The sequence below is a fragment of the Oxyura jamaicensis genome, chromosome 9 (genome assembly GCF_011077185.1).
Source record: "Oxyura jamaicensis isolate SHBP4307 breed ruddy duck chromosome 9, BPBGC_Ojam_1.0, whole genome shotgun sequence".
Lineage (NCBI taxonomy): Eukaryota > Metazoa > Chordata > Aves > Anseriformes > Anatidae > Oxyura > Oxyura jamaicensis.
This window is the reverse complement of record NC_048901.1, coordinates 21,789,877-21,816,725: the sequence shown is the minus strand read 5'-3', so window position 1 is coordinate 21,816,725 and position 26,849 is coordinate 21,789,877. Positions and strand designations below refer to the sequence as shown.

The 26,849-nt window shown below is 43.5% G+C and overlaps 2 protein-coding genes and 1 long non-coding RNA gene across 11 annotated transcripts in view; 2 read left to right on the top strand and 1 right to left on the bottom strand.

Annotated features, from left to right (window-relative positions):
• The window catches only part of GOLIM4 (golgi integral membrane protein 4), a 32,093-nt gene extending 18,374 nt beyond the window's left edge, over positions 1–13,719 (bottom strand). For both annotated transcript variants that reach the window (XM_035335165.1, XM_035335166.1), the window contains exon 1: positions 13,183–13,719. In XM_035335165.1, coding sequence (XP_035191056.1) covers positions 13,183–13,369 — 187 coding nt within the window. In that variant the 5' untranslated portion in view covers positions 13,370–13,719. The remainder of the gene's footprint in view (positions 1–13,182) is intronic.
• On the top strand, positions 43–12,087 carry LOC118171773. Of its 8 annotated transcripts, XM_035335170.1 has the most exons (5): positions 1,518–1,693; positions 1,816–1,956; positions 2,327–2,421; positions 3,203–3,332; positions 11,697–12,087. In XM_035335170.1, exons 1-5 carry the CDS (start codon positions 1,520–1,522, stop codon positions 11,760–11,762), a joined length of 606 nt encoding a protein of 201 aa, XP_035191061.1. In that variant the 5' UTR covers positions 1,518–1,519; the 3' UTR covers positions 11,763–12,087. The 8 variants fall into 8 exon arrangements, 7 of the variants coding, with proteins under 7 accessions (XP_035191061.1, XP_035191065.1, XP_035191064.1 ...); XR_004753376.1 differs by lacking the exons at positions 1,816–1,956; positions 3,203–3,332; positions 11,697–12,087 and adding exons at positions 43–95; positions 6,567–6,749 and having other exon boundaries at positions 1,631–1,693; XM_035335174.1 differs by lacking the exons at positions 3,203–3,332; positions 11,697–12,087 and adding an exon at positions 6,567–6,749.
• Positions 13,720–19,547: 5,828 nt separating the features above from the next.
• LOC118171798 lies at positions 19,548–26,391 on the top strand. The gene is made up of 3 exons (XR_004753403.1): positions 19,548–20,296; positions 20,458–20,519; positions 25,753–26,391. It is a non-coding gene; the product is annotated as an uncharacterized LOC118171798 (long non-coding RNA).
• Positions 26,392–26,849: the final 458 nt, after the last annotated feature.

The window sequence follows — 26,849 nt, the reverse complement described above, 5'->3', positions numbered from 1 at the left end:
TTTATTTCAGATTACAGTTACTGCATTCTGTCCTTGGTGGAGAGCCAGCTATCGTTGTTCTACACAAAGCCTCCCAAATCATTGTTCCTTCTAGGGTATGTACATACATATTTTTCCATGCTTTCCTTTATCCTTTCTCTTTTTTGTAAAGAGACAGGAGATAAAGCAGGAAGAACAAAATAAGCCATGTGAAGGGCTAGCATAGCTAAAATAAAAAATAACCAGATCCCATGACACTTCTCTGTAAGGCTTGGGTATCAGAGACTGCTAGTCGTGGATCGGTTCAGTTTGAGAACAAAATTTAATCTTCACTGATAACTCCATTTATGCATTTCCTTTGAGTCAAACTAGCCACACGATATTCTGGAGATGAAGTGGTCTGTGCGCAGCGCTTCAGGCACAGAGCAACAAGCTGAGCTTTGAGGCACAGCTTTCAGAGCACATCCCACAAAACCCTCAACAGGCCAGGCAAAGGCAGGCACTCAGGGAGCCAGCGTCTCCTCCACGGGGGGCATCTGCTATGGAGAATCGCGCACGTTCTCTAGGAAGGGTGTCCTGATGTCTTTGATAAGCTCTTTTAAAGCCAAGATTGTGTGAACACCTGCATGTAATCCAGATAAAAATGAATTGACATCTAATTTTACCTGCCAAAAGGTTTTTGCTTTTAAGCATTTATCTGTTTGTTGTACCCCCCTTACTTTGGACGTGCCATATCCCCTGGCAGAGGTTTCCACCACTTTGGTACATGTTGAGCAGCTCTTCAGGCAGCACATGCTTTGGATGTGTCTCAACAGACAGTGAACATCAGACCCTATTGACCCTTTTCTCACCACTCACTAGATAGAAGGACCATTATCTGAAATAGCCGACTTTGCAGCAACAATATTAATTAGAACTCCCACAAATACACAATGGGATTTGCTAAAGCTCAGTTTGCCACCAGTACCTGTCACTGTTCAAATTATAATTTGCACTCTCGCACCAAAGAGTTGTTACACAAATTAAAGGAACGTGATTTTTTTTCTTTCAAAGCTAGGAAATTTGTTCTCTGATAATTAAACCATTGCTGTGCATAAGCCTTCAACAGGAAGTCTCAAACAAAGATTTGTATCTTGGCAGCCAAAGAAAACTCCTCTCGCACCTTAAAAAGCATTCCTAATTCCCCCAAGCCACATTCTGCAGGCTCTTTAGCTACTGGCTTATCTCGAAATGTTTACAGTTTGGCTTAGGTGACAAGGATTGATTAGCAATCCCGCCTCTATCCCTGCTTTGCCATTTATCATCTAAAGTCAAGGGCATCAGTCAAGATGAACTAATGTATCAACATCCTCTGCAACAAAACAGGCATTTAATGAACACTCACAAAGTCGCCAGCAAGTAAGTTTCCAGAGAAGAAGAAAAGATGGCAGCACTACAGTAATGGTTTTATCTAGGCACTGAAGATGGTGAATGCTGAATCACATTGCAAAAGGAGCAGCGGTTGTAGCATAGCAACTCAGGAGAGAAATGAAAATCCATAATGGTTTTCCCCTCCCACGCCATTAGGAGTGGAAATAGGCTTTTTGGCAAGCAGACCGAGCCACAAACGGATTCTGAGGTAACGTTTCTTATTGCACTTCTTTGTCCGCAGGCGACCTTCCGCCGCTCCTCCTGGTGTTTTAACAAGTGGGGAACTCACAACAAAGCCATCACGGTAAGGGCCGGAAGAAAGGAGAAGAGGAATGTGATGCTTTAGCTTTCAGGGACCACAGTGCTCTGTAACTTCCGCATCCAATTTCAGCTCTGCTGAGCTGTGGCTTTGTGGCCCTCACCCAGCACTCGGTGTCGTTGGTGCCCCTCCTGGGGAGCACATCCTCACTGCCACCTTGTGTGCGACAGCCCCTGAAATCCTGGGATACAGCCTGCAGCATCCTGAGGAGAGTCTCTGAGCCAGCCAAAAAGCAACCAAGGAGGAGGATAAGAAAAACGTCCTCCCACCTCTCTTCCCACCTAGTTAATGTGCTGGTCGAAACATGTTCTGCAACATTTTTTCTCTAATAAAAACCCATAACATGCCCCATTAAGAATGATTTTTAAGAAAGCATAGCTGCCATATTTTCTCACTAGCTCTTTTTGGGAGTAGGTTAGAAGTCAGATTTTGTACAGATTGGAGTTTATCTGCCATTAGTGTACATCATGATTTCCACCAGTAAGGAACTTCCTAGGCAAGTGTCCAAAGGCTTATTGCCGTAGCAGGGGATTTCTCTTTCTCCACTACCAGCATGGATACGCCTGAGCAAGAATTTCAAATCTATATATGTACTGAAAAACTTGTTTTCTATTGCAGATTTCCCATCCAGGATATGGAAACTATATAAGGAAAGGGATAAAGTCCTGGCAGTGCGATGCACAGACACAGCACTTAAACATCTTTGTCACAGGGTAAGTACCCCCACCCCTAATCTTGTACTAAGCTTTGCACAAATAACTGTACTTTGTTGATATGTTACATTCAATAGAACGGTACAAAACAAAGGGTCATAATTTAACAGTTAATATGCACTATTCCCAAACCGAAATAAGGCAGGTATCGAGCCCAGGTGACCTATATAATGTCACTTATGTGAGTGAACAAAACACAAGAGGAATGCACAGAGAGGTGATCCAGCCTCAAAGAGCACAGCCCCGAAACAGAACCAGTAAAATCACAGCTAGTTCCGACACCCTGTCTTCAATAAGCAGACACCAAACAGTTCTTGAATTAAGGTTTGAGAATTTTACCACGCAGGAAAGAAAGTGGAGGAGCAGGTAGCAGGGGAGAGGGGAAGCTTCTCAGGAGATTGCATCACCGCATCCAAGGCTGAATGTTAATTGCAACACCGGAGTCAAGTTATCTGATGAAAGCAAGTGTATTTAACAGTCGTAGTTAGCTCACTTGGCTTTGCATCTCCAAGCCATTAAACTATTAGAAAAAATAAGCCATTATAATACATATAAGAGAAAGTATTTCTGGTTTTACATTATCAGCAACTCTGCAGCTGTGTTACTTTGGCATTTTGGTCTGTCTGAAGCATTATCCAAGAGTCCCGAGCACCCCAACACCCATCTTACATACTGAAAAAGTAAGAACATACTGGAGCTTAAATATACACAATGCCAGGAGTTTCACTAACTGCCGTGTTATTGTTTCTTAACTAATTCTGCAATCTTTCTGAGCTCACAGCAATACCATCTTTGGTTTAAAACCAGCAGATTTCAGTAGTCTTGGCAACATTCAATGTTATTTTGTCTCAGACTGGGGCAGAGTTGAACTGCAGCAGCAGAGCAGGGCAGACCACACCAGCACTTCTCTAGTAACACTAGGAAGGTCTGTAGAAGGCAGGCTTGTTACAGAAATACAGTTACATTTCCAGTTCTTGTCACTGCAAAGAGAGCCATTTAAGTTGTGAACCTGTGCAAACAGCTTTTCTGTTTGGAGAAAAACATTTCTATTAGGCAAGTAATCTCTTCTAGAATAGATTTTCTAGTCCAATGATAGTAATTAAAATTTTGATCTCAGAAGAGATTTCTTGACTCATCTGATGCTAATGTTCCACGCTGGGAGAACACGTTATTAGGATAGCACGACCCGCTCTCCCAGCTCCAAGCTCTGCATGGCATTAAGTCAATGAATCCACCTTCAAGCTGGAAGATCTCCTCTTTCACCACTGACAATCTGACCAGTAAAACCCACACTGGTCACAGGTTGCACTCCACCTACTTGAAAGGCTTATTTGCGAGGTTCTTCACAATAAATCAGTATTCCAGTGACAAAGCAAACATCTAAGAAATATAAAGCTAAAGAAACATTCCCACGGTAAAGAGTAGGAAGCTGTATTTTTAGTGCAAGAAAGCAGGATTGCAGAAACCGTATAGTTACAATATATCAAACAAAATCTTGAAGCATTTCATATTTTATGCCCTTGAAAAAATCTGTTTTGAATTCATATAAAAAGAACAGAAATAGAAGCCAAGATAACACAAAGCTGATTGTGCGTGAAAAACAAGCTTGCTTCTGGCTTAATTAAGGAACAGCTTTGTATACAGGCAGGAATGGGCTGCTCTCAGTTTGTTCGCTGAAAACCCCAACTAGCACTGCAGGCAGTATCACAATTACGTTCACTTTAAAACAAAGCCCTACACTTTTCAGTTTTTACACGTAAAGAACCAGCTAACAGCTTTGTCACACTGCAATCAGTTACAACAAAGGAACAGGATTTCTCCTGACAAACTAAATCAATGTGGTGGTAATTGTACTTAAAAATAACCAGTGCTTTGACTTAATTCTCTAGTCATTTACTTCGCCCATAGCATTAATGAATTTAAGAGAGAAGTTTGTATTTAATACGTGGATCTCCCTATTCAGGGGTTTTATAGTGCCCATCATAAGCCTACTGATGATTTCAGCTGCACAAGAAGGCAAGAAAATCCACTGCTTTGAAAGATCCTGCACGAAAAATAGCCTACCAATTAAAGTAAGTCTGTTCCTCTAGCTCAGTCAGCTCTCCAACATTAAACTAGAACTGGAGAATGGGACTTGAGCAAATTCTGCAGCTTTATGCTGCGTTAGGAGGCATTTATGTCAAAGTTAAAAAACCTACCAGATATAAGCTACCCAAAGATAACGCAGAACTGAAGACTTGCATTTTTATGCAACTTTTTTTTCCTAATCTTTCAACACTGGCATCTTTTCAGGTAAGTTAGATTGTATCTGAAAAACCAAAGGGTAGTTGAGGAAGTACCTGTATCCTGCTGGTCTGTATGACAAAAAGCACCGGGAGCCTGTTACAGCTCACAGCTGACTTCTTACCCAAAGCTGTGAGACTCCTGCTTCCAGCACTGTGAGATCTAACTCGGTCCCTGGTGTGTTGACAGGGACAAGAACGATCACTGATGCTCTCTGTGGAACATGCCCTACATCAAAGTGTTTGTACCAAGCTCTGCAGTGTTGAGTGTGGAAACAGATTAAAAAAAGATACCAGAACTCATCATGATAGAACCAACTCTGGAATGTGTGCAGAGGTCAGATAAGCATACAAGAATTTTTATTTGCTTTATCAAACCTTCAGCCTTGCATCTTCAAATAGAAAATGAAAACCTGAAGCACAGCAGGCAGAAGTGTTGCAGATCTTAAAAGTTTTCTTGCTTGCAGTTGTGGAATGGGGGAATTCAGCACACTAATGCAGTTCATCCCTGAAACACATGCTTATGTTTCTGAGAAATAATTTTAGCCACTACTTGTTTATCAGGATGATGTGAAAATGGATTTCTAAACTGAAGTAAATATCTAAATTTAATAGAACCCTATTTCACCCTACCTCATATATGCTCTTCTTTCTTAGAAGTTAAGACCACCTCTAGGAAACAACAGGCTTAGAAACAAATTGCAAGTAAAACAAAATGAGGTGGGATTTGGGGAGGTGTTTATAATGTTGAAGCAGTGAACTGGAGTAGGTGCTGCTCAAAACAAAAGTTTGAGAAGGAGCATTAAATATGATTGAATGTTTAATGCTTGCTGGTCTTCAAACAGGATTTTTATTTGAAGTAGATCACATTTTCCATCCCAGAAGAGATTTCCTGCACACTCCACCAATGGTTTCTTCCAGCCTCTGGTGCCACCCACGGTCAGATTACCATCTCACCCTGCACGTGGCATTTCCTATCCACCTGCCTATGCTGAAGTGGCTTTTAACTTGTTTGGGTTTGTGTGGTGGTTTTCTTTTTTTTTTTTTTTACAGTGATAAATGCAAATAGTTCAGACAAAACCTGTTTAGTGATTTTAGACTTATATGCTTAACTTTATTTTTATGATTATATTTAAAACACATCCTTCTGTCAGACACAGGTACATAGCTGTTCAACTCCTTGGCTGGCGAGTGGCCTGAATGCTGCTTATGTTATCCTTTAAACTATGCAGGGTGATTAGCAAATTGTCTGTCTTCCAAAAGGATTCCACTCCCTTGTGTATTTATTTTCTTCTCTCCCTTCTTTGCCCTGTGTCCCAACACACAAGCTCATTTTGTAGAAACAAACATGCAGAAGGGCTGCGGCGACAAGTTTCCTTCTCATTTCTGAACGTCTGGGGCTGCTCACCTCTTGGCTCCAGGAAACATGGGCCTGTTCCTTCTCTCAAGAATTGTTTTAGACCTCTTCCAGCTTTATGAAGAAGTCCAGTGACTCTATCTACATGCTGCTAAGATTGTATATATTTTTCCATATATATACACATTTTTTTGGATATATACATTCAGATACTAGTGTAAAATTGGCATTGAAGAAAACAGGGTGTAGATTACTTCACATATACATTCTAACGGTCTGTCCCAACTGAAACCTACATTTGGGCTTTTATCTTAATGAAGTAAGGCAAAAATTGATGCAACAGCTACAGTTATCAACTTACAAAACTGCTAAACCGCTTCCTTAAACTTGTTCAAGAGAGCTCTAACACAGGGGACTTGAGTCAGTTTCAGCCATAGTTTCAAAAAGTTGCATATGGAAATCAATAGTTTGAGTTAGTGGCTCATTTTTTTTTATTTTTTAAACAGAAGCTCACTATCAAACCTTACACTATACAGCTGAGCATGACAGATTGACTGAAACACTGAAAACGTCATTATTCAGCGTGGTGGCACAAATGGGCATAGGCTGCCTACCGTGCCCTCCAGGAGGGCAAGCAGGCCACGCTTCTCTCAGCATCTCTGTAATTATCCCTGGAAATGACTGCCAAGCTCGGGATCTGAGTCACGTCTAGCAAATAAGATGCTAGGCTAATTTTGGATACCTTGGAGGAAAGAAAAAAAAAACTGCAAAGGAAGAGGTGGAATAGTTGAAGTTTCTTTAATTTTTCAATTAGAGACATAGTGGAAAAATCTCAGGAAGTTTGGGTTATGCTAGATCACCAGAAAAAGAACAGAACAACATCCATCATAGAAGACTTTAAACAAAGAACAGCATCCAAACAGGCTGTATTCCCTACGTGCTTACCTCAGGCTCCAGTACAACAAGAAATTCATACCCCTGACTCATTTTAAAAAGTCACCCAACAAAAGATTCAGCCTTAATTACTGAAAAAATGGAGTACACAGAACTATTAATCTGCATGATTTAGCTTTCATTACAATTAAACCTCAAAATAGCACCTAACTTTTTAGCAGGGCAGATTTAATTACTTTTTGCCATGCAAAGATCCTATTCCAGAGTGAGCACAGCGAACTATACTAACCACAAATTGCTGAGGAGATCCTCACGACTATGTAAGAGATGCTACAATGCATACCCAAATCAGAGGGCGGGTGGAAACTTTATTCCTACAGAAGCCCCACCTAGAGACACCCGGCATCCTGCCAGCCAAAACACTCAATCGGGTGACACAATGTGTCTGGAACGTTTTATTTAAGGCATAAGAATCTTACAGTCTTAACTGAACCCCTCCAGCAGTACCTAACTCTCTGACATTAACTGCAGAAACACGGACAGTGCGACTGCAGAGTCACAGCCACCCCCAAACTCTTCCCACACCGCGTGCTTAGCACAGCCAGCCACCGTTTGACCTGTGCTGGGGGCTACAGGACTCAGGCTCAGTTAGCAGCTGGGTCAGGTTGAGGTTGTGGCATCTGCTGCTTCTCTACGGGTCTCCCTCACCAAAGCTGGAGATGTTCTAGGAGATGCAGAAGCTCCTGTCAAACTTCACCTGCTAGGAGCAAACGACAGAAGGTGATTCTTGAAGACGTCAGAACGTAAATCCTCCAAAGCATTCACCCATCTCATCTCCCTCTGAAGTGCTCACAGCTCCAGGCAGACCCATCACTCACAAACTTGAAAAGGCTTAAATTGTAATCAGTTTCAGGGTACTGGCTCTGTCCTTCAGTCTGTTACCTACTAGGCCCAGTTTTAACCAGAACTAGGCCACTTTTAAACAAGACCAGCCTTTTACGTCATACTGCCCAGCATTCATCCAGGCTACATGCTCTGATCTGCACAGCAGGCCCCAAGCAGCTGTAAAGGTGCTATCAATATATCAATCTGAAAAATGTGAAGTGAGAGCAGACGTACAGAAGAGCCTCTTAGATAAAGTTACAGGCCAAAGCACAGCACTTCAGAATGAAGGGGCAGCAGAACGAGGGGTGCCACCTTTGCTATTTAGCGTGGTACCGATGCAGAGGGCTCGCTTTGGCAGGTGCACATTGCCCTGAACATCAGCAAGTTCGAAATGCAGGCACTGGAGTCCTACTGAGCACGCAAGACAAACTTCCTTAAGTTCATACACATATTACAGCTTGCTCTGCAAACCCTTTTGTTTTCAGATTTAACTATTTCCTAAAACTGTGGGGGATCATTTGGTAGCGTTAGGTACAATCCGACACTAACGGGATTCACAGGAATTCAAGCTGCCGTTACGGGGAACAATCAAACCACGCAGGAGCTGCCCAGGTATCGTTCTACGTGGATGATGCACGTGAAGAACAAGCTGTGGGAAGTAATTAGTTCTAGCTCAGCCAACTTAAGGAAGAAGTTTAAATATAGTACTATAAAAAGGGGTGAGAGTGAAGAACATCTACGTGTTTAAGTACTTCACTATGAACAGTTTAGGTATCTACGATCCAGTACAGTGCCACACTGTGCAAGTCTCTCTACACCTAGCTGCCACAGATCTGGTGAAGTTTTATTGGGTCACCTCCAAGGAGGGGCCTCAATTCAGGACACACAGCACAAAAGGCCAGAGGAGTTCTCCAATTACTTTTCAGGTGAAGCTTTCTAGCACCAGATAGAATAGCTTTGTGGAAATCCAGATGTTGTCTACAAAGTGTGTGCTCTCAACTTGCAAGTCCAGAGCCCTGCTGGGCTGCCTCGCACAGCCTCAGCCTGCAGAGATTGCCTGAAGCCATCGGACACATTTAGACTCTAAGAGAGCAGGAAAATAAGGGAGCAAAAGACACAAAATGTATGCTGTTGTTAGGATTAGGGATTAAAACAGATTAAACAGATTAAAACAGTACACAAGGAATTACCTAATACCCAGTGGATGAGAAGACAGGAGTTGCAAAGGCTGACAAATAAATAAATAAATACTGCAGATACATTAAATCTTGAAGGAAAGATCCGATCGGGTTTGTCTACAGCTGTCAGTGCAGATCTGTTCTAGCAACTGAAGTCTGTTCCAGGAAGCCAGTAGTTTAAGACTTTTGACGCATCTTCACAGGAGGTGAACAGTATCAAGTTTTGTTCTTAATCATTTTAAGGAATATTAAGTAAGATTATCTTCATGTTTCAAACACATAATGCTCAGAGAATGAGACTAAAACAATCAGCTTACTGGGGAGATCTGCTTCTCTGTGAAACATCTGCCAGAAAACAATGACTTTAAGATAACAATGACTAAGTTTTCTTTGCAGTCACGAGATTTTGTGTCATCTCAAAGTCTTGCCTCTGGCATTCCCCTTGTTACTTACAGACACAGCCCTGCTTTCTCCTGGCCCATCAGGACTTCGTTAAGAGATGATAATGCTGAAGTTTGACGTTCTCTTTCCTGAAACGCCCTGGAAGCTTAGCTTTCAAATACAAAAACTGCTACAACGTGAGCTGGGCTAAAGAGCCAGCCTTTCCAACCAGTTATTCCTATGCTTCTCAAGTCAGTCATGGTTCAAATGGCAACCTGATCTTATTTCAAGTGGCACAAACACTTCTCTGCCTGGTACCTTAAGCTGTGAGCTCCACAGAAAGCAGAGCTCCCTACAACCATCGTATGCCCCATTCTTCAGATCAGCACATGAGGTAAATGATTTTGACACCTTTTCCATCCCCATTTTTCAGTGATCTGTACCTTCTGCCGTGATAGATTTCAGTGCTGCTTTTGCCCAAGCGAGCAGAAGATTCTTCAGCCTGCTTCACATGCTGCATTTGAACAAAGCATGACCGTGAAAAAGATTAAAATCTACAAAGACTGGCTTTTCAAGCAAAAACAGAAAACACTGCTCATTCAGGCACAAAGAACTGGCAAGTATTGAAAGGGAGGTTCCTATTACATAGCACAGATGAAAAACCTGAAAAACTACACAGAGAGAAACCAGCAGACAGCAGGAAGTTAAGGAAGGCTACAGCCGAGCTACAGCCGAGGAGCCTTCTCAAGACTTTGGGCAGACCAAAGGCTTTTAAGTCTAAAACTCTGGCACTGAACTCTGACTGGATATACAAACCTAGGAGTCACCTACACTCCCTTCAGCATTTCCCAAACTGACTCAAATTTCACCCGCAAGCCCTAACAGCGTTCCTCTATGCACGATCAGGAAAGCAGCTACCCTTGTAGGCCCGAACAGCCACAATGAAACCCAACCGAAATTCAGAGACCGGGTGGTATTTTGCTGGCATCCACGCGTTTCAGTCCTGCGGGCTTTCCAGGAGCACAGCCAGCCCAGCACAATACAGCCTCAGGATCCTCAAAAGGCCAACTTTAAGAAGTTGCCTTTTTCTTTTCTTTAATTAAATAAGCTTACTGATGAAATGTTTGCTCAGGAAGCAGAAGTCCAAGGTTCAATTCTCTCCTCAGCTTGTAATGAGCTTTAAAGTCTTATTCAATCACCCAAAAAAGAGCAGTAAGCACTAAGAAATCGAGCATTGTGAATACACCCACTCTTTTCCTCCTGGCGATACCCTGCAAGTGAAGCAGCCCTTTTAACTGCTTCCCTCTTAAAGATTTCAGTGCTCCCAGCACACTTCAAGTCCCAAAGTTATCTCTACACCAATATCTGCATCTTTAAGAAACCAATTACGTCACGAGGAAGAGAAGTTTTGCTGCATGGGTAGCAATGACACATTTTATTGTTCTCCTAAAAGAATAAATCCAAGGAAATAAATCTTGCAGTGTGAAAGACAGCAAAGATATGTAGCCTAGATAGTTGCAGAGCTTTTTTGTTTGGCAACTGAAACATTGTTGATTTAAAATCCAGGCCATTTAAAAGTTCAAAGTGCAGTCAGATGCTGCACCTGCAAACACAAGGTTTTCTGTTAGCATTTGCATTGTTTTAAAGTCTCTGTTCAAAACAAATTCCCTTCTGTTGGTCCATATGAAACAGTTTAACAAATGGGAAAGGTTCAGAAATAGTTTTGGTTTTGTATTTCACCAGTTAACATGGTGTTTGTGTATCGCAGGGTGAACTGGGCATAGATCCTGACTTCTCTGTGTTTTCATCGCTAATGAACTCCTGCAGAAACGCTGGTGATGACACAAGGCAGTTCATCCTAGCGAGTGTCATGTGAAATCTACAGGGAAACGCAGGGAAGAGAAGTTTACTTGGTAGCTTCCATTTACTGTAGCAGGAGATCAGGAATCTAACGCTTGCTGCTGCACTTAACGCACCTGGAGCTCACCCTCTTTTAGTTACATCAACTGTTGCCACAACATAGAACAATTTTTAAGAAACAATTTTATTTTTAAATCACATTTTTCATTGTATGCTCTGATTTAATTGTAAGCGTTTTTTCCCCAAAGTTTACAGCTACCACATTAGGCGTAGCTAAACATTCCTATTTATTAGGCTTGATACATTGGCACTCATCCCAGAACAGTTTAAAGTTATTTCATTGGTAATCAAATGTATTTGCATTTTCAGATCCTGGCCCATATTTTACATTTCTCATTGCTGCGTTTTTATATAATTATTCTCTTACTTTTTTTTCAGTGCATCATTGTTGCTGCATTCATCAACTACTGCTTGCCTGCTGCTTCCATGAATTCGTTTGGGTAGATGCCCACTTAAAATAACGTTCTAGAAGGGGAAAGTTAAAACTCACAATCCAGACCCAGTGCATCTGATCGAGAGACTATCGCTGTTAGGATAAAGTTTGTTGCATGACCCTCTGGTATAGCCAGAGTAACAGAAAAAGCCAACTTGTTGAATTTTAACTTGAGAACAAGATGTTCCTGTTTCCTCTTCAAATACCGTTGGCAAATATACAGACTAGCAAAAGTAGCCTTTTAGCCCACTGCCACATACCCATCTCCCAGCCAAACACCCAGGCCTTTTCAGTGAAAAAATGAAGGATTTTATCTTTTTTTTTTTTTTCTTCCAAGGCGTTACAGCATTACTGCCTGAAATTGAAATAGGAAGTAACAACAGTCTCAGATCACAGACAATCAATACTCCAAGTTACAAACTGTTATGAGAATTTAACAGCATAAACCTAACTCTGCTATTTCTGCATAGAAACAGCATGCTTCTGGACGTGCTCTGATGTACACTTCCACGGTAAAAAAGTATGGCAGAAGATCGCCCTGAACTGAAGTGGTGTTACAGCTGCTAGAGCAGATCACCTGTATTCTTGATTTACACAATCTTGAGAAAAAAATCCTAAAGTGTTCTGAAAGCTGGCCTTGGCCTTTGTACATGTTGGTCTGATAACCTTGCACCTGACAATTAGCGAGGTGCTGAGGTCTTGCCCTACCTACAGTACTGATGCTTCATGTAGATGTTTGCTGCTTTGCATCTGATTTCTGGACTCGGACATGTCAGAGATCGGCGTCTTTTCATCTTCAAGCATTGAAAGCCCACACTTGGTACAACCTCAAACCAAGGCTGATATGGATCTGTATTTAAGTGGCAGCTTTAAGGCAAGAAATTCAAGGTTGTTTCAACAGTTATAGAATAGCTTTATCCAAATAACTTACCCTTTGAAAAAAACATTTATTACAATATTCCTCACCCTGCTAGAGCTATTTAACTTTCATGCTGTCCTGGAACTGTAGCCTTGCCTTTTTACAGCCAAATAGCTGCTCAGCACCACTAGTACTGCTAAGGCAACGCAGAGGCACGCAGAAGTCCCAGAACTGGACACGTTCTGTACGACATGAATGGGAGCATCCCTGCCTTTATACCAGGAACTGCTGAGAGACGTGCAACCCTTTGGGATCCAGAGGCACTCCAGAAAGTGTGAGGGGGCGAGGGACTAGTGGAGCTTTCTAGGAAAAAGTAATGAAACCTCCCACTGACGTCAGCGGGGCTGGGGTCTCACCCACGGCCTGACAGCAAAACCTCACGGGGAGAGAGGATGGGGAGAAGAACGAAAGGAGCAAAACTTCCCAAGCGTCGGGACAGCTGGAGACCGGGTTTCCCCAGCAAAGGAGGGCGTACGGGGACAGCGGGCTGGGGACCTGCAGGGCAGCGGTACCTTGTAGCTGGGCCGAGAGGGACTCCTGATGCTGCTGGTACTTGAGCGCCGTGGCCTCAGCCTTCCGCAGCTGGCTCTGCAGCTCGTAGTACAGCATGGCCCCGTAGATGAAGCCGAACGCCACGGTCAAGAGCAGGAGGGTCTGGAAGATCCGCTTCTGTTTTCGGGAGCACATCCCGTTGCCCATGTCCCCCGGCGGGGTCCCGAGGGCCCCCCGCCCCTCACGGCTCAGCGGCGGGCGGCTGGAGGCGGCGGACGACGAGGCGGAGACATGGGAGGGAGGGCCGGAGGGGAGGGCCGGAGGGGCCGGGAGGGCGCCTCAGCCCCGGGGCACCGCCGCGACGCCCGGGCCGTTCTCCTCCTGCCGGCGGGCCCGGCGGGGCGAGGCGGAGCGGGGCCGGTGCCCCAGCCGCATGCTGCGGCCGCGGGGCTCTGAGGGGCTGCGGGAGGCTGACCGGAGGGGGGCTGCCCCCGGCCGGCTCGTCCCAGCCCCCGGCGGTGGGTCCGGGCTGAAGCGGGGCCGCGGGTTGCCCGGAGCACCCTCCTCAAGCGCCCCCTTAGGCTTGAGGCCGGCCCCGCCGCCGCCGCCACCCGAGTGGAACAAAGGCAGCTCCCCCGGCCCCTCACTTACGTGTCGCCACCGCTACCCCGCCGCCGCCGCCGGCTCCCCGGAGGAAGTCCCGCTCCGGGCGCCGCCTCATTGGGCCCGGCCGCGGCTCTCTCCCCTCCCTTCGGGGAGGCAGCGGCTGAGCGCATTGGGTGCCCGCCGCGTCCGTCCCGCCCGCCCGGGGCTGCAGCGCCCGCCGCCCGCTGCGAGCCCTCTGAGGGGAGCGGGGCGCCGTGGGTGAGGATGCGAGTCCCAGAGAGACCGGTTTAGAATGCGAGAATCCCAGAATCATTGTGGTTGGAAAAACCCGCCGAGATCACCTGGTCCAACCGCCCCCTTACCACCAATGTCACCCACTAAACCGTGTCCCTAAGTACCATGTCCGACGTCTCCTTGAACACCCTCAGGGATGGTGACTCCACCACCTCCCTGGGCAACCCGTCCCAACGCCTGGCTGCTCTTTCTGAGAAGAAATGTCTCTTCATTTCCAACCCGAACCTCCCCTGGTGCAACGTGAGGCCATTCCCTCTGGTCCTGTCACTGGTTACCTGTGAGAAGAGGCCGACCCCCATCTCCTCACACCTTCCTTTCAGGTAGTTGCAGAGAGCAATAAGGTCTCCCCTGAGCCTCCTCTTCTCCAAACTAAACAACCCTCAGCCGCTCCTCATATTTGTTTCTCATGGTCATCCCGTTCCTTTATTTTTGTCCACAGGCCGCTGATCGCACCCAGGAGGTGCTGCCCTCACCCTGCTTGGCTTTTTCCTTCACCCAAAGTCAAGCTCAGGCCGCTGCTGGATTATTAGGTCAGGTACACGGCATGGCTGTGTGTGTACCCTGCTCCCAAATGCTGCTGTCACGCGTAAAAAGGTGAGGAGGGCTTTATGGGATTTATCCTTCACCAGCATGATGTCAGAGTTCTCACTGCTATTGTATTTTATTAGAAAGAAAAAGAAAAATCTGCTCTTCTCAAGCTAAACTAGTAGTGTTAACAAAAAATCAAAGACATACTCCAAAGTTCTTTTTCTAAACATATCCAACTTGCTGATCTGTGTTTTTCACAGGCATTATTCTGGCTTTAAAAGAAAAATAACATAAAAGAGATTTAAAAATTTGTTATTCAAATATTTTACATCTACCGGCAATGAATAGCAGTCAGTATTACAAGCTGGTATGGCTTCTGTCTAAATATATTTCAAATTTTTATTCATTGTCTTTTAACTGAATGACTTACTTTCCTAATTATAAGATAGAGGACTTGTTCAAAGCTGAGAGGTAAGCACCCAGGAAGTAATTGTAATTGCTTTGAAATAGCGATGCTTTTAAAAATTTCAGTTTCTTTTCCCTTGCCTTCAGGAAGCTTCCTGAAGCCCTCAAAGTTACATTTTCAAACTTTTATTCAAAACCATGAGTGTTTCAAATTGGCTTATTTTCATTCAGTATCCATTACTTTCACAGAGTAGTCACGGTAGGCTTATTGATACCATCACGCAGAATCCAAATCCAGCTCCCCTCCCTCCCCAAGAGTCCTTCAGAGATGTCCTGTGCATTGTTGCTTTACCAGGCTCATCAGGATGAGCTCAGTTATGCAGAATGAGACTGAGGCTTTAAAATCACTGAAGGTGATTTATACTTCGGTATCGCAGTTATTCAAATTGCTGAACTTCTTGAGTGTCCACCTGTTGCCTGCATTACCTTTTATAAAACCAGTCTGTGCCTTTAGTTTTGATGACTTTGTGCTGAAGAACAATTAATTGGCTAACCAGCTACGATATCTGAATGCAGTTGTCTCTTTTGGTTGTCATTATGGGTTTATACTCATTGAATAGACATCATAAATTTAAGAAGACACTGAATTAACATCATTATTTAAAACCTACTCCAAACACATGTAATTGTTATGGTAAATCTAATTTATCTGCTTGTAGAAATTGGCAATATCATTAACAAATGCTGAGAAGGAAAGGAAATGAGTCTCTGTCTCTTTTGCTTAATCAAATATTACCTACATTCAGTAATAGCTAGTTACATCTCATCTTCAGCTCATGTAAATTGTGATTGTTCATGAGCAAACCAATTAGTTAAAATGAGTAATTTATTGGGAGCAAGGGGCCATTATGTGAAGCTATTGGGCAAACATGAATTGAAAGTCCCAATATAGAAAGGTTTGGACCTAAAAAAGACTGTAATATATTTTAAAAGTAATAAATAAATAAATAAATAAAGTAGTTGCTAGGAGAGGAATGTTACTTTGATTAATTACTGAGTAAGTTATTGATGCAATCAGGAAAGAAGAGGGATAGGTGCTGTCCGAGTCATGTTGTACCATGGGAAGCACACTCAGAGCTTGCAACAGTTCATGAGCTGACATTTATACATTTTTTTTTCGGGAATTATCCAATGAACACAGCAGTTAAACAGATCGGAAAGCAGATAAAATATATATATATATAAACCTACCAATTAATGGATCAGGGATCCAAAGTTGTGGAAACGTACAGTGAAGGTTGTCCTATACAACTCACAGCCCAGTCATTTGGTTGCCAAAAGTTAAGGAATGTCCTGGCAAGGCATATGTTATTACCTCTCCAGCTACAAAGTACATTCCAGTTGCAGATGTTTAGGCAAGAATGACCTTTTTGTCCTGTGACTGAAGCTCACTAATGCATACAAAGTTTGTTTTAATGCACACTGTCATTTATTAGTGGCCAGGAACTGAAGAAATAAAAAGGTTGGACTTCATGAGGTGAATGCTCCTGGTAGAATTGAACTTATCTTTGCCTGAGGTCACAGGTTGTGGCGTTAGGGGAAGTCACTTAAGCCTGGCTTTGTATAGCTGACCTATCATCTGCTTTTGTCTGAGTTTCCAGCTTATGTAATCAGTTGAACTCTGTTGGCTGATGTCCTAATTTGAGGTGAGGACAGGAGGGCTGCGTTTCAATATAGAAAGTGCTGTGCTCCTTAATCTGAATAAAAATAAAAATCAAATATAAGGTATCCCAAACTGGACACAGCACAGTTTTGACATTTGCTTTCTGGACCTCGGTTCTGGCTGTAGAATAACAGATGACTGAATTCTGCCTCTTGGATACAAACGAAGATGCGTTTTTCTAAATCACTTGGCAGTCATGATAAGACTGGGGATAAAACACCAATCAGAAATTCTGCATACATACGAGGTATAAGTAAAACTGCATTCCATGCTGAGGTGAGAAAATGTGGTTACTTGTGCAGATGAATACGGACACGCTCAGACCTTGAGTATCTTGTTTCTGGTGCTTCATGACTTAAACAGCCTTGTTGTTTTAGTGGCCCCAAAACATTACCCTTGTAAATAATTAACGCAGGGGAGCAGATACATTAAAATGTGCAGTTGTTGCAAGAGGACGAGGAATTACCAGAACTGTTTGGAGCTACGGGTGCACTGGAAGAGTGACACATCTAGGACATGCTGGGAACTGCCTTACCGTGCTTTACGTGGAAGCACTGCAATTTGAGTCAGCCCTTTGCTGCAATCCCCAGAGAAAGCTCCTCGTACCATTATATGCCCCATTGTTCTCAAGATGACAGCATAAAATATATTCAATAGTAACAGCTTAAAGCAAATATTAGGATCCCAAATCAGTTAGATACCATTCGTTAAATCAGTAATCAACTTTAAACAATCGCCTGATGATCCTCCTTATAAGAAACTTGCAGTTGGAGAGTGCTGTGATTCCTGACAGCTGGCATTTTACAAAGCAAAGAAAATAATATTAGAGTGCCTCTGCTAATATGAATGTTCGTGTGATTAAGGGGATGACATCTGAGTTATTAGGCCCCTCCTGACAGCAAGGAACGGAAGCGCAGGGATGTGTGTGTGTTTTGGTTCCGTGTTTTGTTTGTTCTACAGATCAGCCCGAACCACTAAGTGAAATGCAAACGATGATAATGTTCAGCCTGACTCATGCAGGTGGATGTGTATTGCAGGAAGAGCGACCGCACGTAAACGAGTAGGGTCTGAGCCTTCGGTGAGGTGTGAACCAGGGAGAGTCCAACCTGGGGGAGCACCGTGCAGATGGAAGGAGAGCAGCTGGGGCACAGCAGCCTGGTGGGGCTTCTGTGTCGTCGGGTTTTAGGTTGGGGAATCCTGATTCCTACTTGAAAAGTCTCAGAGGGAAGTGGGCGTGCCCATTTTATCAAAAGACAGCATTTGGACTCTTTTACGAGTTAGAGGAAAATGTTGGACTTGGGAACATTGACCACGGATGTTGTTTTTTTCTGACACACAGAGTAATCCCCCGTGATTAGATTTTCCTGGTGTATTTCCTGCCAGCCAGGTTGGAGGCCATGGCAGATGGAACCATAAATAGTCCAGTGAATTTTGAATTGTTCCACCCACCGTTTTTTTCAGTCTTGTCAGATGAGTCCATTTTTCTCACAGTATTTTGGTTTTCCAGCACCTGAATAAAAGCCAGCTTCTGATAGCCAATGGCCGTAAAACTGACCTGCCGGGAAAGAGAAATCTCATTTTCATAATTGTTTCCATTAACATGTCACCGCAAGATAAAGACAGTGACTGATGAATGAATGTACATTTCACTGATGTTTATATTTGTGATATCTTTGGGATTTTGGGGACCTGAAATGGGACTTGCAAGCAGAGTTTGGAAGGAACTGTTTACTTTCTAGCGTTAATGCAGGGAGAGAAAACAAGCACTCTGGAATCTATTTACAAAATCTGAAGAAATGTAGATAAAGAACTTCAAATAAGACTAAACTGCAGTCAGAATTTAACAGCCATGTTCACATTCTTTTTCATGTTCGCAGGGCTGCCTTTTCCATTAGTGACAGTATCTTGGCCTTCCACACTCAGAAAAAGAAGCTGTTTTTCCAGTCAGTTTCAGGGTTATCCGTGGATTGAAGCTTTATTTTAGTTTTACTTAGCTTGCTTCTAGCTTTTGTGCTGCTCAAATGCATCAGAAAAATTCACACGGTCGTTTCTCTTAATTTACATCAAAACCTGATTCGTTTGTTGTGTTTCAGGAAATTCTGCAATTCATCTGACTTTTTTCCTACTCTTTAGGACTTCGTCGTATGGGCTCCTTTTGGCTGTGTGCTTGGTGTTTATTTTTTGTGTAAGGGTTTCCCTTGCTGGTAGCTCAGATGGCTTTGAAGAATTCCTTATGGAATTCTGATGGAATTTGGGTGAAATTCTGCCTCGCCACGTGAGCTGCTGGAGGTTTAGCATCAGTCCCGCTGTCTGGACAGCTCAGTGCCCATGCCTGGACACCTTAAGGAATGCGATGAGCCTGGTCAAATACACTGTCAATACATCAAACCAATCAATGAATAATATTTCCTTTCCTGGGTGTGCTCCGTTTAAGGGCTTTCTATTCCCCAGCTTCAGGGAGCTCCCTTCAAAGGGTTTTGCGCAGGACTCTCCCCCTGCTGGCATTTACCAGGAGACAAATACCTGCGGGCAGCTCTCAGCCACTGCCACAGCACTTTTCCTTGCAGCTTTCCCAGTCTGCCCAGTTTGTCAGGCTGCCTGGGATAAAGGGTTGTGAGGCATTGGAACAGGCTGCCCAGGGAGGTGGTGGAGTCACCATCCCTGGAAGTCTTCAAAAGACGTTTAGATGTAGAGCTTAGGGATATGGTTTAGTGGGGACTGTTAGTGTTAGGTTAGAGGTTGGACTCGATGATCTTGAGGTCTCTTCCAACCTAGAAATTCTGTGATTCTGTGATTCTGTGAATTCGTGCAGAGATCAGGTTTATTCTGCATGCACCTGTAAGTGAGGTGGGCAAAGCAAGGAACTTCTAAGAACCTTTTATATGAAGGTGGTCCTGACAGAAGTAATTAATACTTATGCCAGTAAGGTTCTTGAATTGGTGTAGAAATGACATTGGAAATTGATCTTTTTTGTCCATGAAAAGGAATAGCTCGTCTTTTGGCTTAGAAATGTGCAGCACTGTAAGCTCGGGAAAAAAAAGATCCCAGGAGCTGTTTGTTTTTGCAGTTATTAAAACCGGTGAGCTCACTGGTTGGAAATGCTGCAAAAAAAGGGAGAGACCTGGAGCAAAGCGAGGGAAATGCATATGCAGGGAGAGGGAAGAATCCCAGAGAGTCGGTGCCACCTAGTGGGGGCTCTCAGAAGGTTCAGTAGGAAGCCAGGCTGCTGCTTTGCACCCTAAAAAAGCCGCACAGATGCCAGGCGACGGAATAAAGGCATCATTGGGGAGGGTCTGGGTGCTCAGCAGCATCAATAAGCGAGGCAGGGAGCGTGTGAGATGAAGGCAACAGCTGGTGGGCCATGTGTGGGGGAAAGAAGTAAAGTTAATTGAATGTGTGACAGAGCTCAGCTACGAGGGGACTCGTCTTTTCGAGCTAGCTGACAAAAGAGCTCCTCACACCGCAGAGGAGCTCCTTGCTTGAGAGGTGCCACAGCCCAGCGGAGGTGCAGCTCCGTGTCGTTAGCCAGAGACACGAGGCGGTGTGCGTGTGTGTGATTTATTAATCATAATCTGCCTGTAAGTGCTTTGGGGCAATGGAGCTCATAAAGTTTTACAAGCATTTACGCAGCACATTTACACGGTGAATGAAGTGCCGTGGCTGCTATTAAGAATCATTGTATGAAATTACTGCCTAATCAATAACGAGCCTTTAGAGCACTACTCGTTTATGTTATCAGACTTTCTGATGTCCCGGCCATGATGATGGACGGCTTCTAAGAAGCATCAAGTCCAGCTCAGAGTGTGACTTTTTTACTTTCCATTTGGTTTCCTCAGGCAATGAGGGCTCTGTACCCAGCCCGGGGGGGGGGGGGGGTGTCTGTGTGTAGTTCTCCCTAAAGCCTTGCAGTTCGTGGGCTGACTGAAGCGAGCTTATCACGGGATGATAATCTCAGATATTACATTCCTGAACGTCTCATACAGATAGGTGGCTGGGTAGAAGAGAGAGAGCAGTGAGAGAAAGGCTGGAATGAGGTATCGACTAGCATCTACTAACATGGGAATACTTTGTAAATACGGGGGAAACAGGAAGAGCTGCCTTTAGTTGTCACAGTCAACGGTAAAAAGCGAGACTTTTAAAGATAAGCTTCTACTGGAACTATTTGTTTATGCAAAAGTAACAGCAAACTGGTAGTAAAGCAGGAATGTGAGCAGGATTAGGGTGTTAAGCAGCATCAGTGGTTTCTCTACTGATGTCCACTCTCTGAAGTGGAATCCCCTTGCAGGAGTGCAGCCATCATTGTACCCCAGCACGCTGCCTGGTGCCACGGCACCGTTTAATGCAGCAAAAGTTCTTGGCTGGAATACATTTATATCCTTGGCAGAAACCCAGGGACAGCGCTTGTCTTCTCTAGGTTTCTCATGCTGTTTTATAGTAGAATATCCTAGTATTCTGGGAAAATATTCCGGCTATTTTCTACTCACCCTATTTGAAACATGAGATCCTAACCTTGTCTCGGGGTGAAGGTTCAGAACTACAATATCTTGCTGCCAGCAGACCAAGGAACTGATGGTCCCTCCAGAAGGTGCCCTATAAAATAGAGAGGGTGGCAATTCTCATGGTTTCCAGGAAGAGCAAAGTGGGATGGAATGAGCTTCCGATCTCTGTGCTGCCCTGGGCACATGAGGTTTTACACACATGTTATTTCTAGCATGCTGTTATTATCTACTCTTCAGAAGGAATCTCCCTTTCAAACTGAGCCCCACAGAAGTTCCTGTGTTTAAAAATAGCAACCATAAAGAGCTTGGATCCTTGTTTTGGCTTTTCTTCTTACATATTGCATGACTGAAGAAAAAGCTTAAGCATTCAGGGAGGAAGTGACACAGACACGTTGCTCATGATGAGAGCACAAAGCAAATGGAAAACAGAAAACAGAAATTTGGCAGAAACACTGAAGAAGATTAAAGTACATCTGGAGTGGAGCTGTTTTGCTCCAAGGGGTTAAATATCCAAAGCAATTGGAAATCAAAAAATGTCACTTGATATTTATGCGATCAAACACCAGCAATGAGGAGAGGGAACTGCCAGATTTTGGTAAAATAATATTTTATTATGGTCAGTTTTCTGCAGGGACTCAGGTTAACTTCCTTCTTGCTTAGAATTAACTGGTTTTATCTGAAAAGTGCTTCGAAGAATGGAGAAGGCCGTTGCAATGAAGCAACATGGCTCTAGCATTCACACAATACATGTAGAATGAATGTGCTCGGATGAAGCTGATGTATTTCTCCAGTTCCAGGCAGCAGAAATGTCCAAATCTGAAAGTTACAGTTAGGTAAAGAGTTCCTGACCTCATACCCTTAAGAATGGTTGATGTAAAGTGTAATTCCTAATCAAATATGATCAAATATAGATATGCATGCGTATCTAACGAAGATCTTCAGCTCTCAGAAGAGGAGCATGCTCTGTGATGTGTATTATGTACATAAAACAAAGACTAGAATTCCTTCGGACAGCTTTCTGGGGTGACACACTGGTTCTGTTACATTCAGCATCAGATTGTTGAATATCACAAACTTGAGATTTTGCTTTTTCTTTCTTTTGACTTCACAATTCAATATGTGATTCCTTTGTTTTGACTTGACTTATAACCTAGTGCATGACTAATGCTGATAGGCAGAGATAAAACTTCCTGGTAGAGTAACTCCCAAGAAACTCCAGTAATTTTATTGTCGATTTGGACTCACACCAATATTACAGTGGAGAATTTGTTCATCTTTATTTCCACAGTAAAAGTAAGAGGCCCCAGCTGAAACACGACAGCCAAGCTGTATTTTGGAACAGTTTAGGTCCAGAGCTAGACCTGTATTATGCAGTCTGAATCTTTTTCTAATTAAAGTACACTTGATCTGCTGTTACAGAGTTGAAGAGCTTTTGAAGTCAGGCTCTAACTTTTTCACTTTTGCAGGGTATTTTGAGGAAAGAGGGTTGTCTTTGCTTTGGGACATACAAATGAAGTTTGGTTAGTAGATTACGGTAAGTGTAGACTAGGTTACATTGTAAGTTTCTTACCCCTCCTTAATTTGTTCATCCTGAAAACAGAGAATTTTTATATTTATCACGATGGTATTTGGAGACATGTTTCTGAGTGGGCTTACTGAACTTTTCGAGTCTGTCTTTTTTTCCTCAGGTCCGTGCACTCTGGCTTCTCAGGTCAGCTCCTCAGAGAAAACCCAGCAGTTGCTTCAGAAGCTGATCTGGAACAGAGCATTTCCTGGTTCTAGTAGACAAGTTGCTTTTTTGGCTGTTACGGTTTTTCTCTTTCTGCGCCATCTATTAAGTTTTCACTGCCCCTGAGATTTCTTTCTCCTTCTGCTGCCATGGTTTCATAGGAGCTCATCTTTTCCACTGCTGGCATCCCTTCTTTTCCCAAAGTGCCAGCACCTTCTTGCTTATGGTACCTGGTTAACACAGTTAAATAAACCTGTTCCTTGGGGCGGGCAGATCAAAGTTGGTGTCTCTAGTTCTGTACAGAAGAAAAAAAAAAAAGGACGACATAAGGAAGACATGCAAGAAATGGCACTAAGTTGAATGAGAAGCAGTAAAGGAGCAAGCACATAGACATAATTTCCCTCCTAAGGCACATGTAGAGCACCTTCAGATGATAAACCTGTAAGTGCCCCATATTTTTATGTAAAGCAGAATTTCTTCTGGCACTAATAAAGACTTTTGAAGGTGCCAAAGCTGTTATCACTCATCAAAACTTTTCTATGCAAGCATTTAAAAACCTGCAGAGTGATTTCCAATTGGTTGGTGCTTGCCCAGGTTTTATGTCAAGACTGCAAATCCACAGACTGATGACAATAGTTTTTTATTTTTTACTTACAAAAGGAAATCGTGCAATTAAACATATGTATAGCAGTCCTGTAGAGTACAAAACTTCACCCAAGAGATCTGATCGTACGCCTTGAAATCACTGGAAATCTTTTCAGTACTGCCAGGGCCCCAGACCCTCTGTTTATAAAAGAGATCCAGAACACACATCCAAGCTTTCTGTCCTGTTTCTGTGCCATAGCGCTTTGTTGGGACACAAGTTAAATTCCTTTGAATTCAAATTCTCCTTGACTACAAGAAACATTGACTGGGATCCTGCCTTTAAAAACAAGAGTAAATTATCCTCTACGCTCAATCACAGACCGTTAAGGCTTTGTTATCTGAGCTGCTTTTGATGTAAAAATCTCCTCATATGCAGAAAAAAAATAATAAAAAAAGAGCACTCAAAAGAGCACATTTGTCAAAGCCCTGTTTCTGAGATGGAGGGATAAGCCTTGTCAGTCAGCAGCATGATGTACAGATAAAACTTACCTGAGAGGTGGGAGGTGCAGGTTACAGAGCCCTCTTTGGATCAGGGCAAGTGAGAATTCACTGCTGGCATCTGCACGCCGTGTTAGTGTCCTAACCCCTGGGCTTCTGACTGTTTTGGAGACCAGCTTGAAAAGTCTTGATGTCATCCCAAGCCAGATGGGAATCGTACTGTAAATTTCCAGTTTTGCAGGGAGGAGGAGAGTTTCTCACTTCAAATAATAAGCTGTTTTTACAGAAACAACCTATTAGGAATGTACTCCTGCCAGTTGAAGTTCTTTTCCATTGTACCTAAAGATTTGAGTTTGGAAAAAAATATTTTCTGATGTTATACTTTGGATATACTGCTTCTCTACACAATATCTTGAAGTTTAAACTGACTTAGAGGCCGTATTGACCCCTGAGACCAAGGTCCTGTTGTTGAACCAAACTTGGGAAAGGGATTACAAAATAAAGAGTATGACCACTTCACTGTGGACATTGTAAATGTGCATAAAGAGATTTAACTTGTGTGTCTCCATCACTAGAGTCCATTCCCACAATGTTGAGTTCAGCATTCCCATAATGTTGCTACTATTGAAAAGACAAGGATGATGGAGGAGACAAAAGGAGAGGCGAACAGGCTAACTGCTGATACCAAGTTTGATAGTAAGCTTTTAACAGGGGGAAAACACCCCAAAAGGATCCTTCTCCAGCTTCTCCAGGGTCGTATTTTCTACATTCCTTCTAGAACACAGCTGCCTTCTGGAGAAAGACCACCTATCTAGGGCCATGCCATGTGTTTCAGATGCATATTCATCAGCAAGGAGCTTACCCATGCCCTTTTATCCACCTCGACTGAGAGGTGTATAACCTGTAATGTCATCTCTTCATGACAATGAGCACCACAAAAGTAAATAGCGTATATAACTATACTTATGGCAGTGATTGCAGAAGAAAACAACGACAAAAACTTTGTTGGGTTCTTAGTAACCTCTCAGATGCTGAATAATAGCTGCTTTGAGGTGAGTAAGTAACCGTTCTTGGGGCTTTCCAATAAAATACGACCTCATGTTTCAAGATGTGGCAGTGAATGGAGGCCTCTGTATGCAAATCCACTGCACCAGCTATGTTGTGCCTGTGAGAAAATGCTCTAATGAGACAAGAAACACTCGCTAAAGTACAGCCATGTAATACATTAAAACAGAGCAGTATATTTGTTAGCCAATTTTAACACCTTGTAATGAGAATATATAGTGACAGAAATATTTCTTACAAGTACAGCCTGGTGGTAACGTGCTGAAATGTTCTGGCTCCCAATTAGCATAGTACAATCCTACTTTCTGTTAGCTATATATGCTGTCACGATGGGTTGGTTGCTCTTAGGACCCTCAGGTGTGGTTCAAATGTTAATTTTTACGTCACGTTTATTCATTACAGTGTGTGGATGACATTGAACTTATCAGCAAAAGCAGAGCATCCCTGGGCACTACAGAAGGAACTGCTCTGATCCGTGGTGCTGCTCTCTGACAGGAGGTGTTTGCCCTTAGTTCTGATTCCTGCCCTCCAGGCCTTTGAGCTGGAGCCAGCACAAGATTCCTCCTTCCTCTCCTTTCTTCTCCTTCAATATAGTGAGATCTTTAGCTATGACTTTTTAAAATTTCTTTTATATTGACTCTCGGTGATTCCTCAACAGCAACAGCGTGTGTTCTGCTTTTGTTTATCGCTGTGAGGAATGTTCTGTGAGGGTCAAGTAGACACAAGGCTGAAGACTGTTTTGTGTGACCGTTCACTCAGCGGTGTCTCAGGCCTTCACACAAGCCTGGGGGCCTTGGGTGTTGTTCCTGTGGGCTACAGAAGAAGCAGGGACAAACAACACGGATGTCCTTTTGTCACAAACTCTAGTTCAGGGAGAAAGTGTTCAGTAACCTTGCTGCAGATGATGCCCTAGGCCTCCAGAGTCTGTCCACCAGATGGCACCAAGCTACTGATGCTTATAAAATCCCCTGACTTCCCTGTGCCTTGGTTGTGGTCGGCACTAGCACGGCATGTGTGTGCCTCAGGGAGTGCTTGAACTGAGCAAGGTGTGCTTGGGCTTTGTCTTTGTCTCCCTTTTCTCAGACAGTAGTAACTCCTTTGAGAGCTAAAGCACTCTGGTTTAGATTTCAGACTTAATTCCCATGCCCTTCCACAGGGTGATTACAGAGATTGAAATAAACCCCAAACATTCGAAGTTCCTGAAAACAAAAGAGAGGAAGGCCAGTGGAAAGCCAGCACTCACCAACCCACCCCTGGCTTGGTGAGGCTTCCTACAGCTGAATGGGTCCTGCCGGCTGCGTGGGTTGAATTTGCCCCATGGAGTCGCTGCTGTCATGGTTGGTTTTGTTCCCCTCTGCACACCCGCTGCACCGTGTGGTTCCAGGGGGATGAGGAACACTTGCCAGCTCTTGGGAAAGGAGCTGCAAGGTCCTGTAATATGTTAGGGCTTTTATTCTGTGCTGGCCTGGTCCATTTCTCACAACTTCAGTAAAAATTCTAGTTTTAAAAGTACATCTGGTTTCTATTGGCTTGAGCTGGCTTGTGTGTTTGGAGATGGATTAATAGGTGCACTGTCACCAAGGCATACTGTCTTCAGGGTGTGACCACTTGGTAAACGCTTAAGCAAAACAGGATTTTTGTTTATTTTGAGCTTATTATCTGCATTGAGCAGATTCTGGCACTTTGCTTGGGCAGTGTGACTGAAGAGGTGAGCTACCTGAAGCAACAGCATTTCATCCTCTACAAATACTGTAA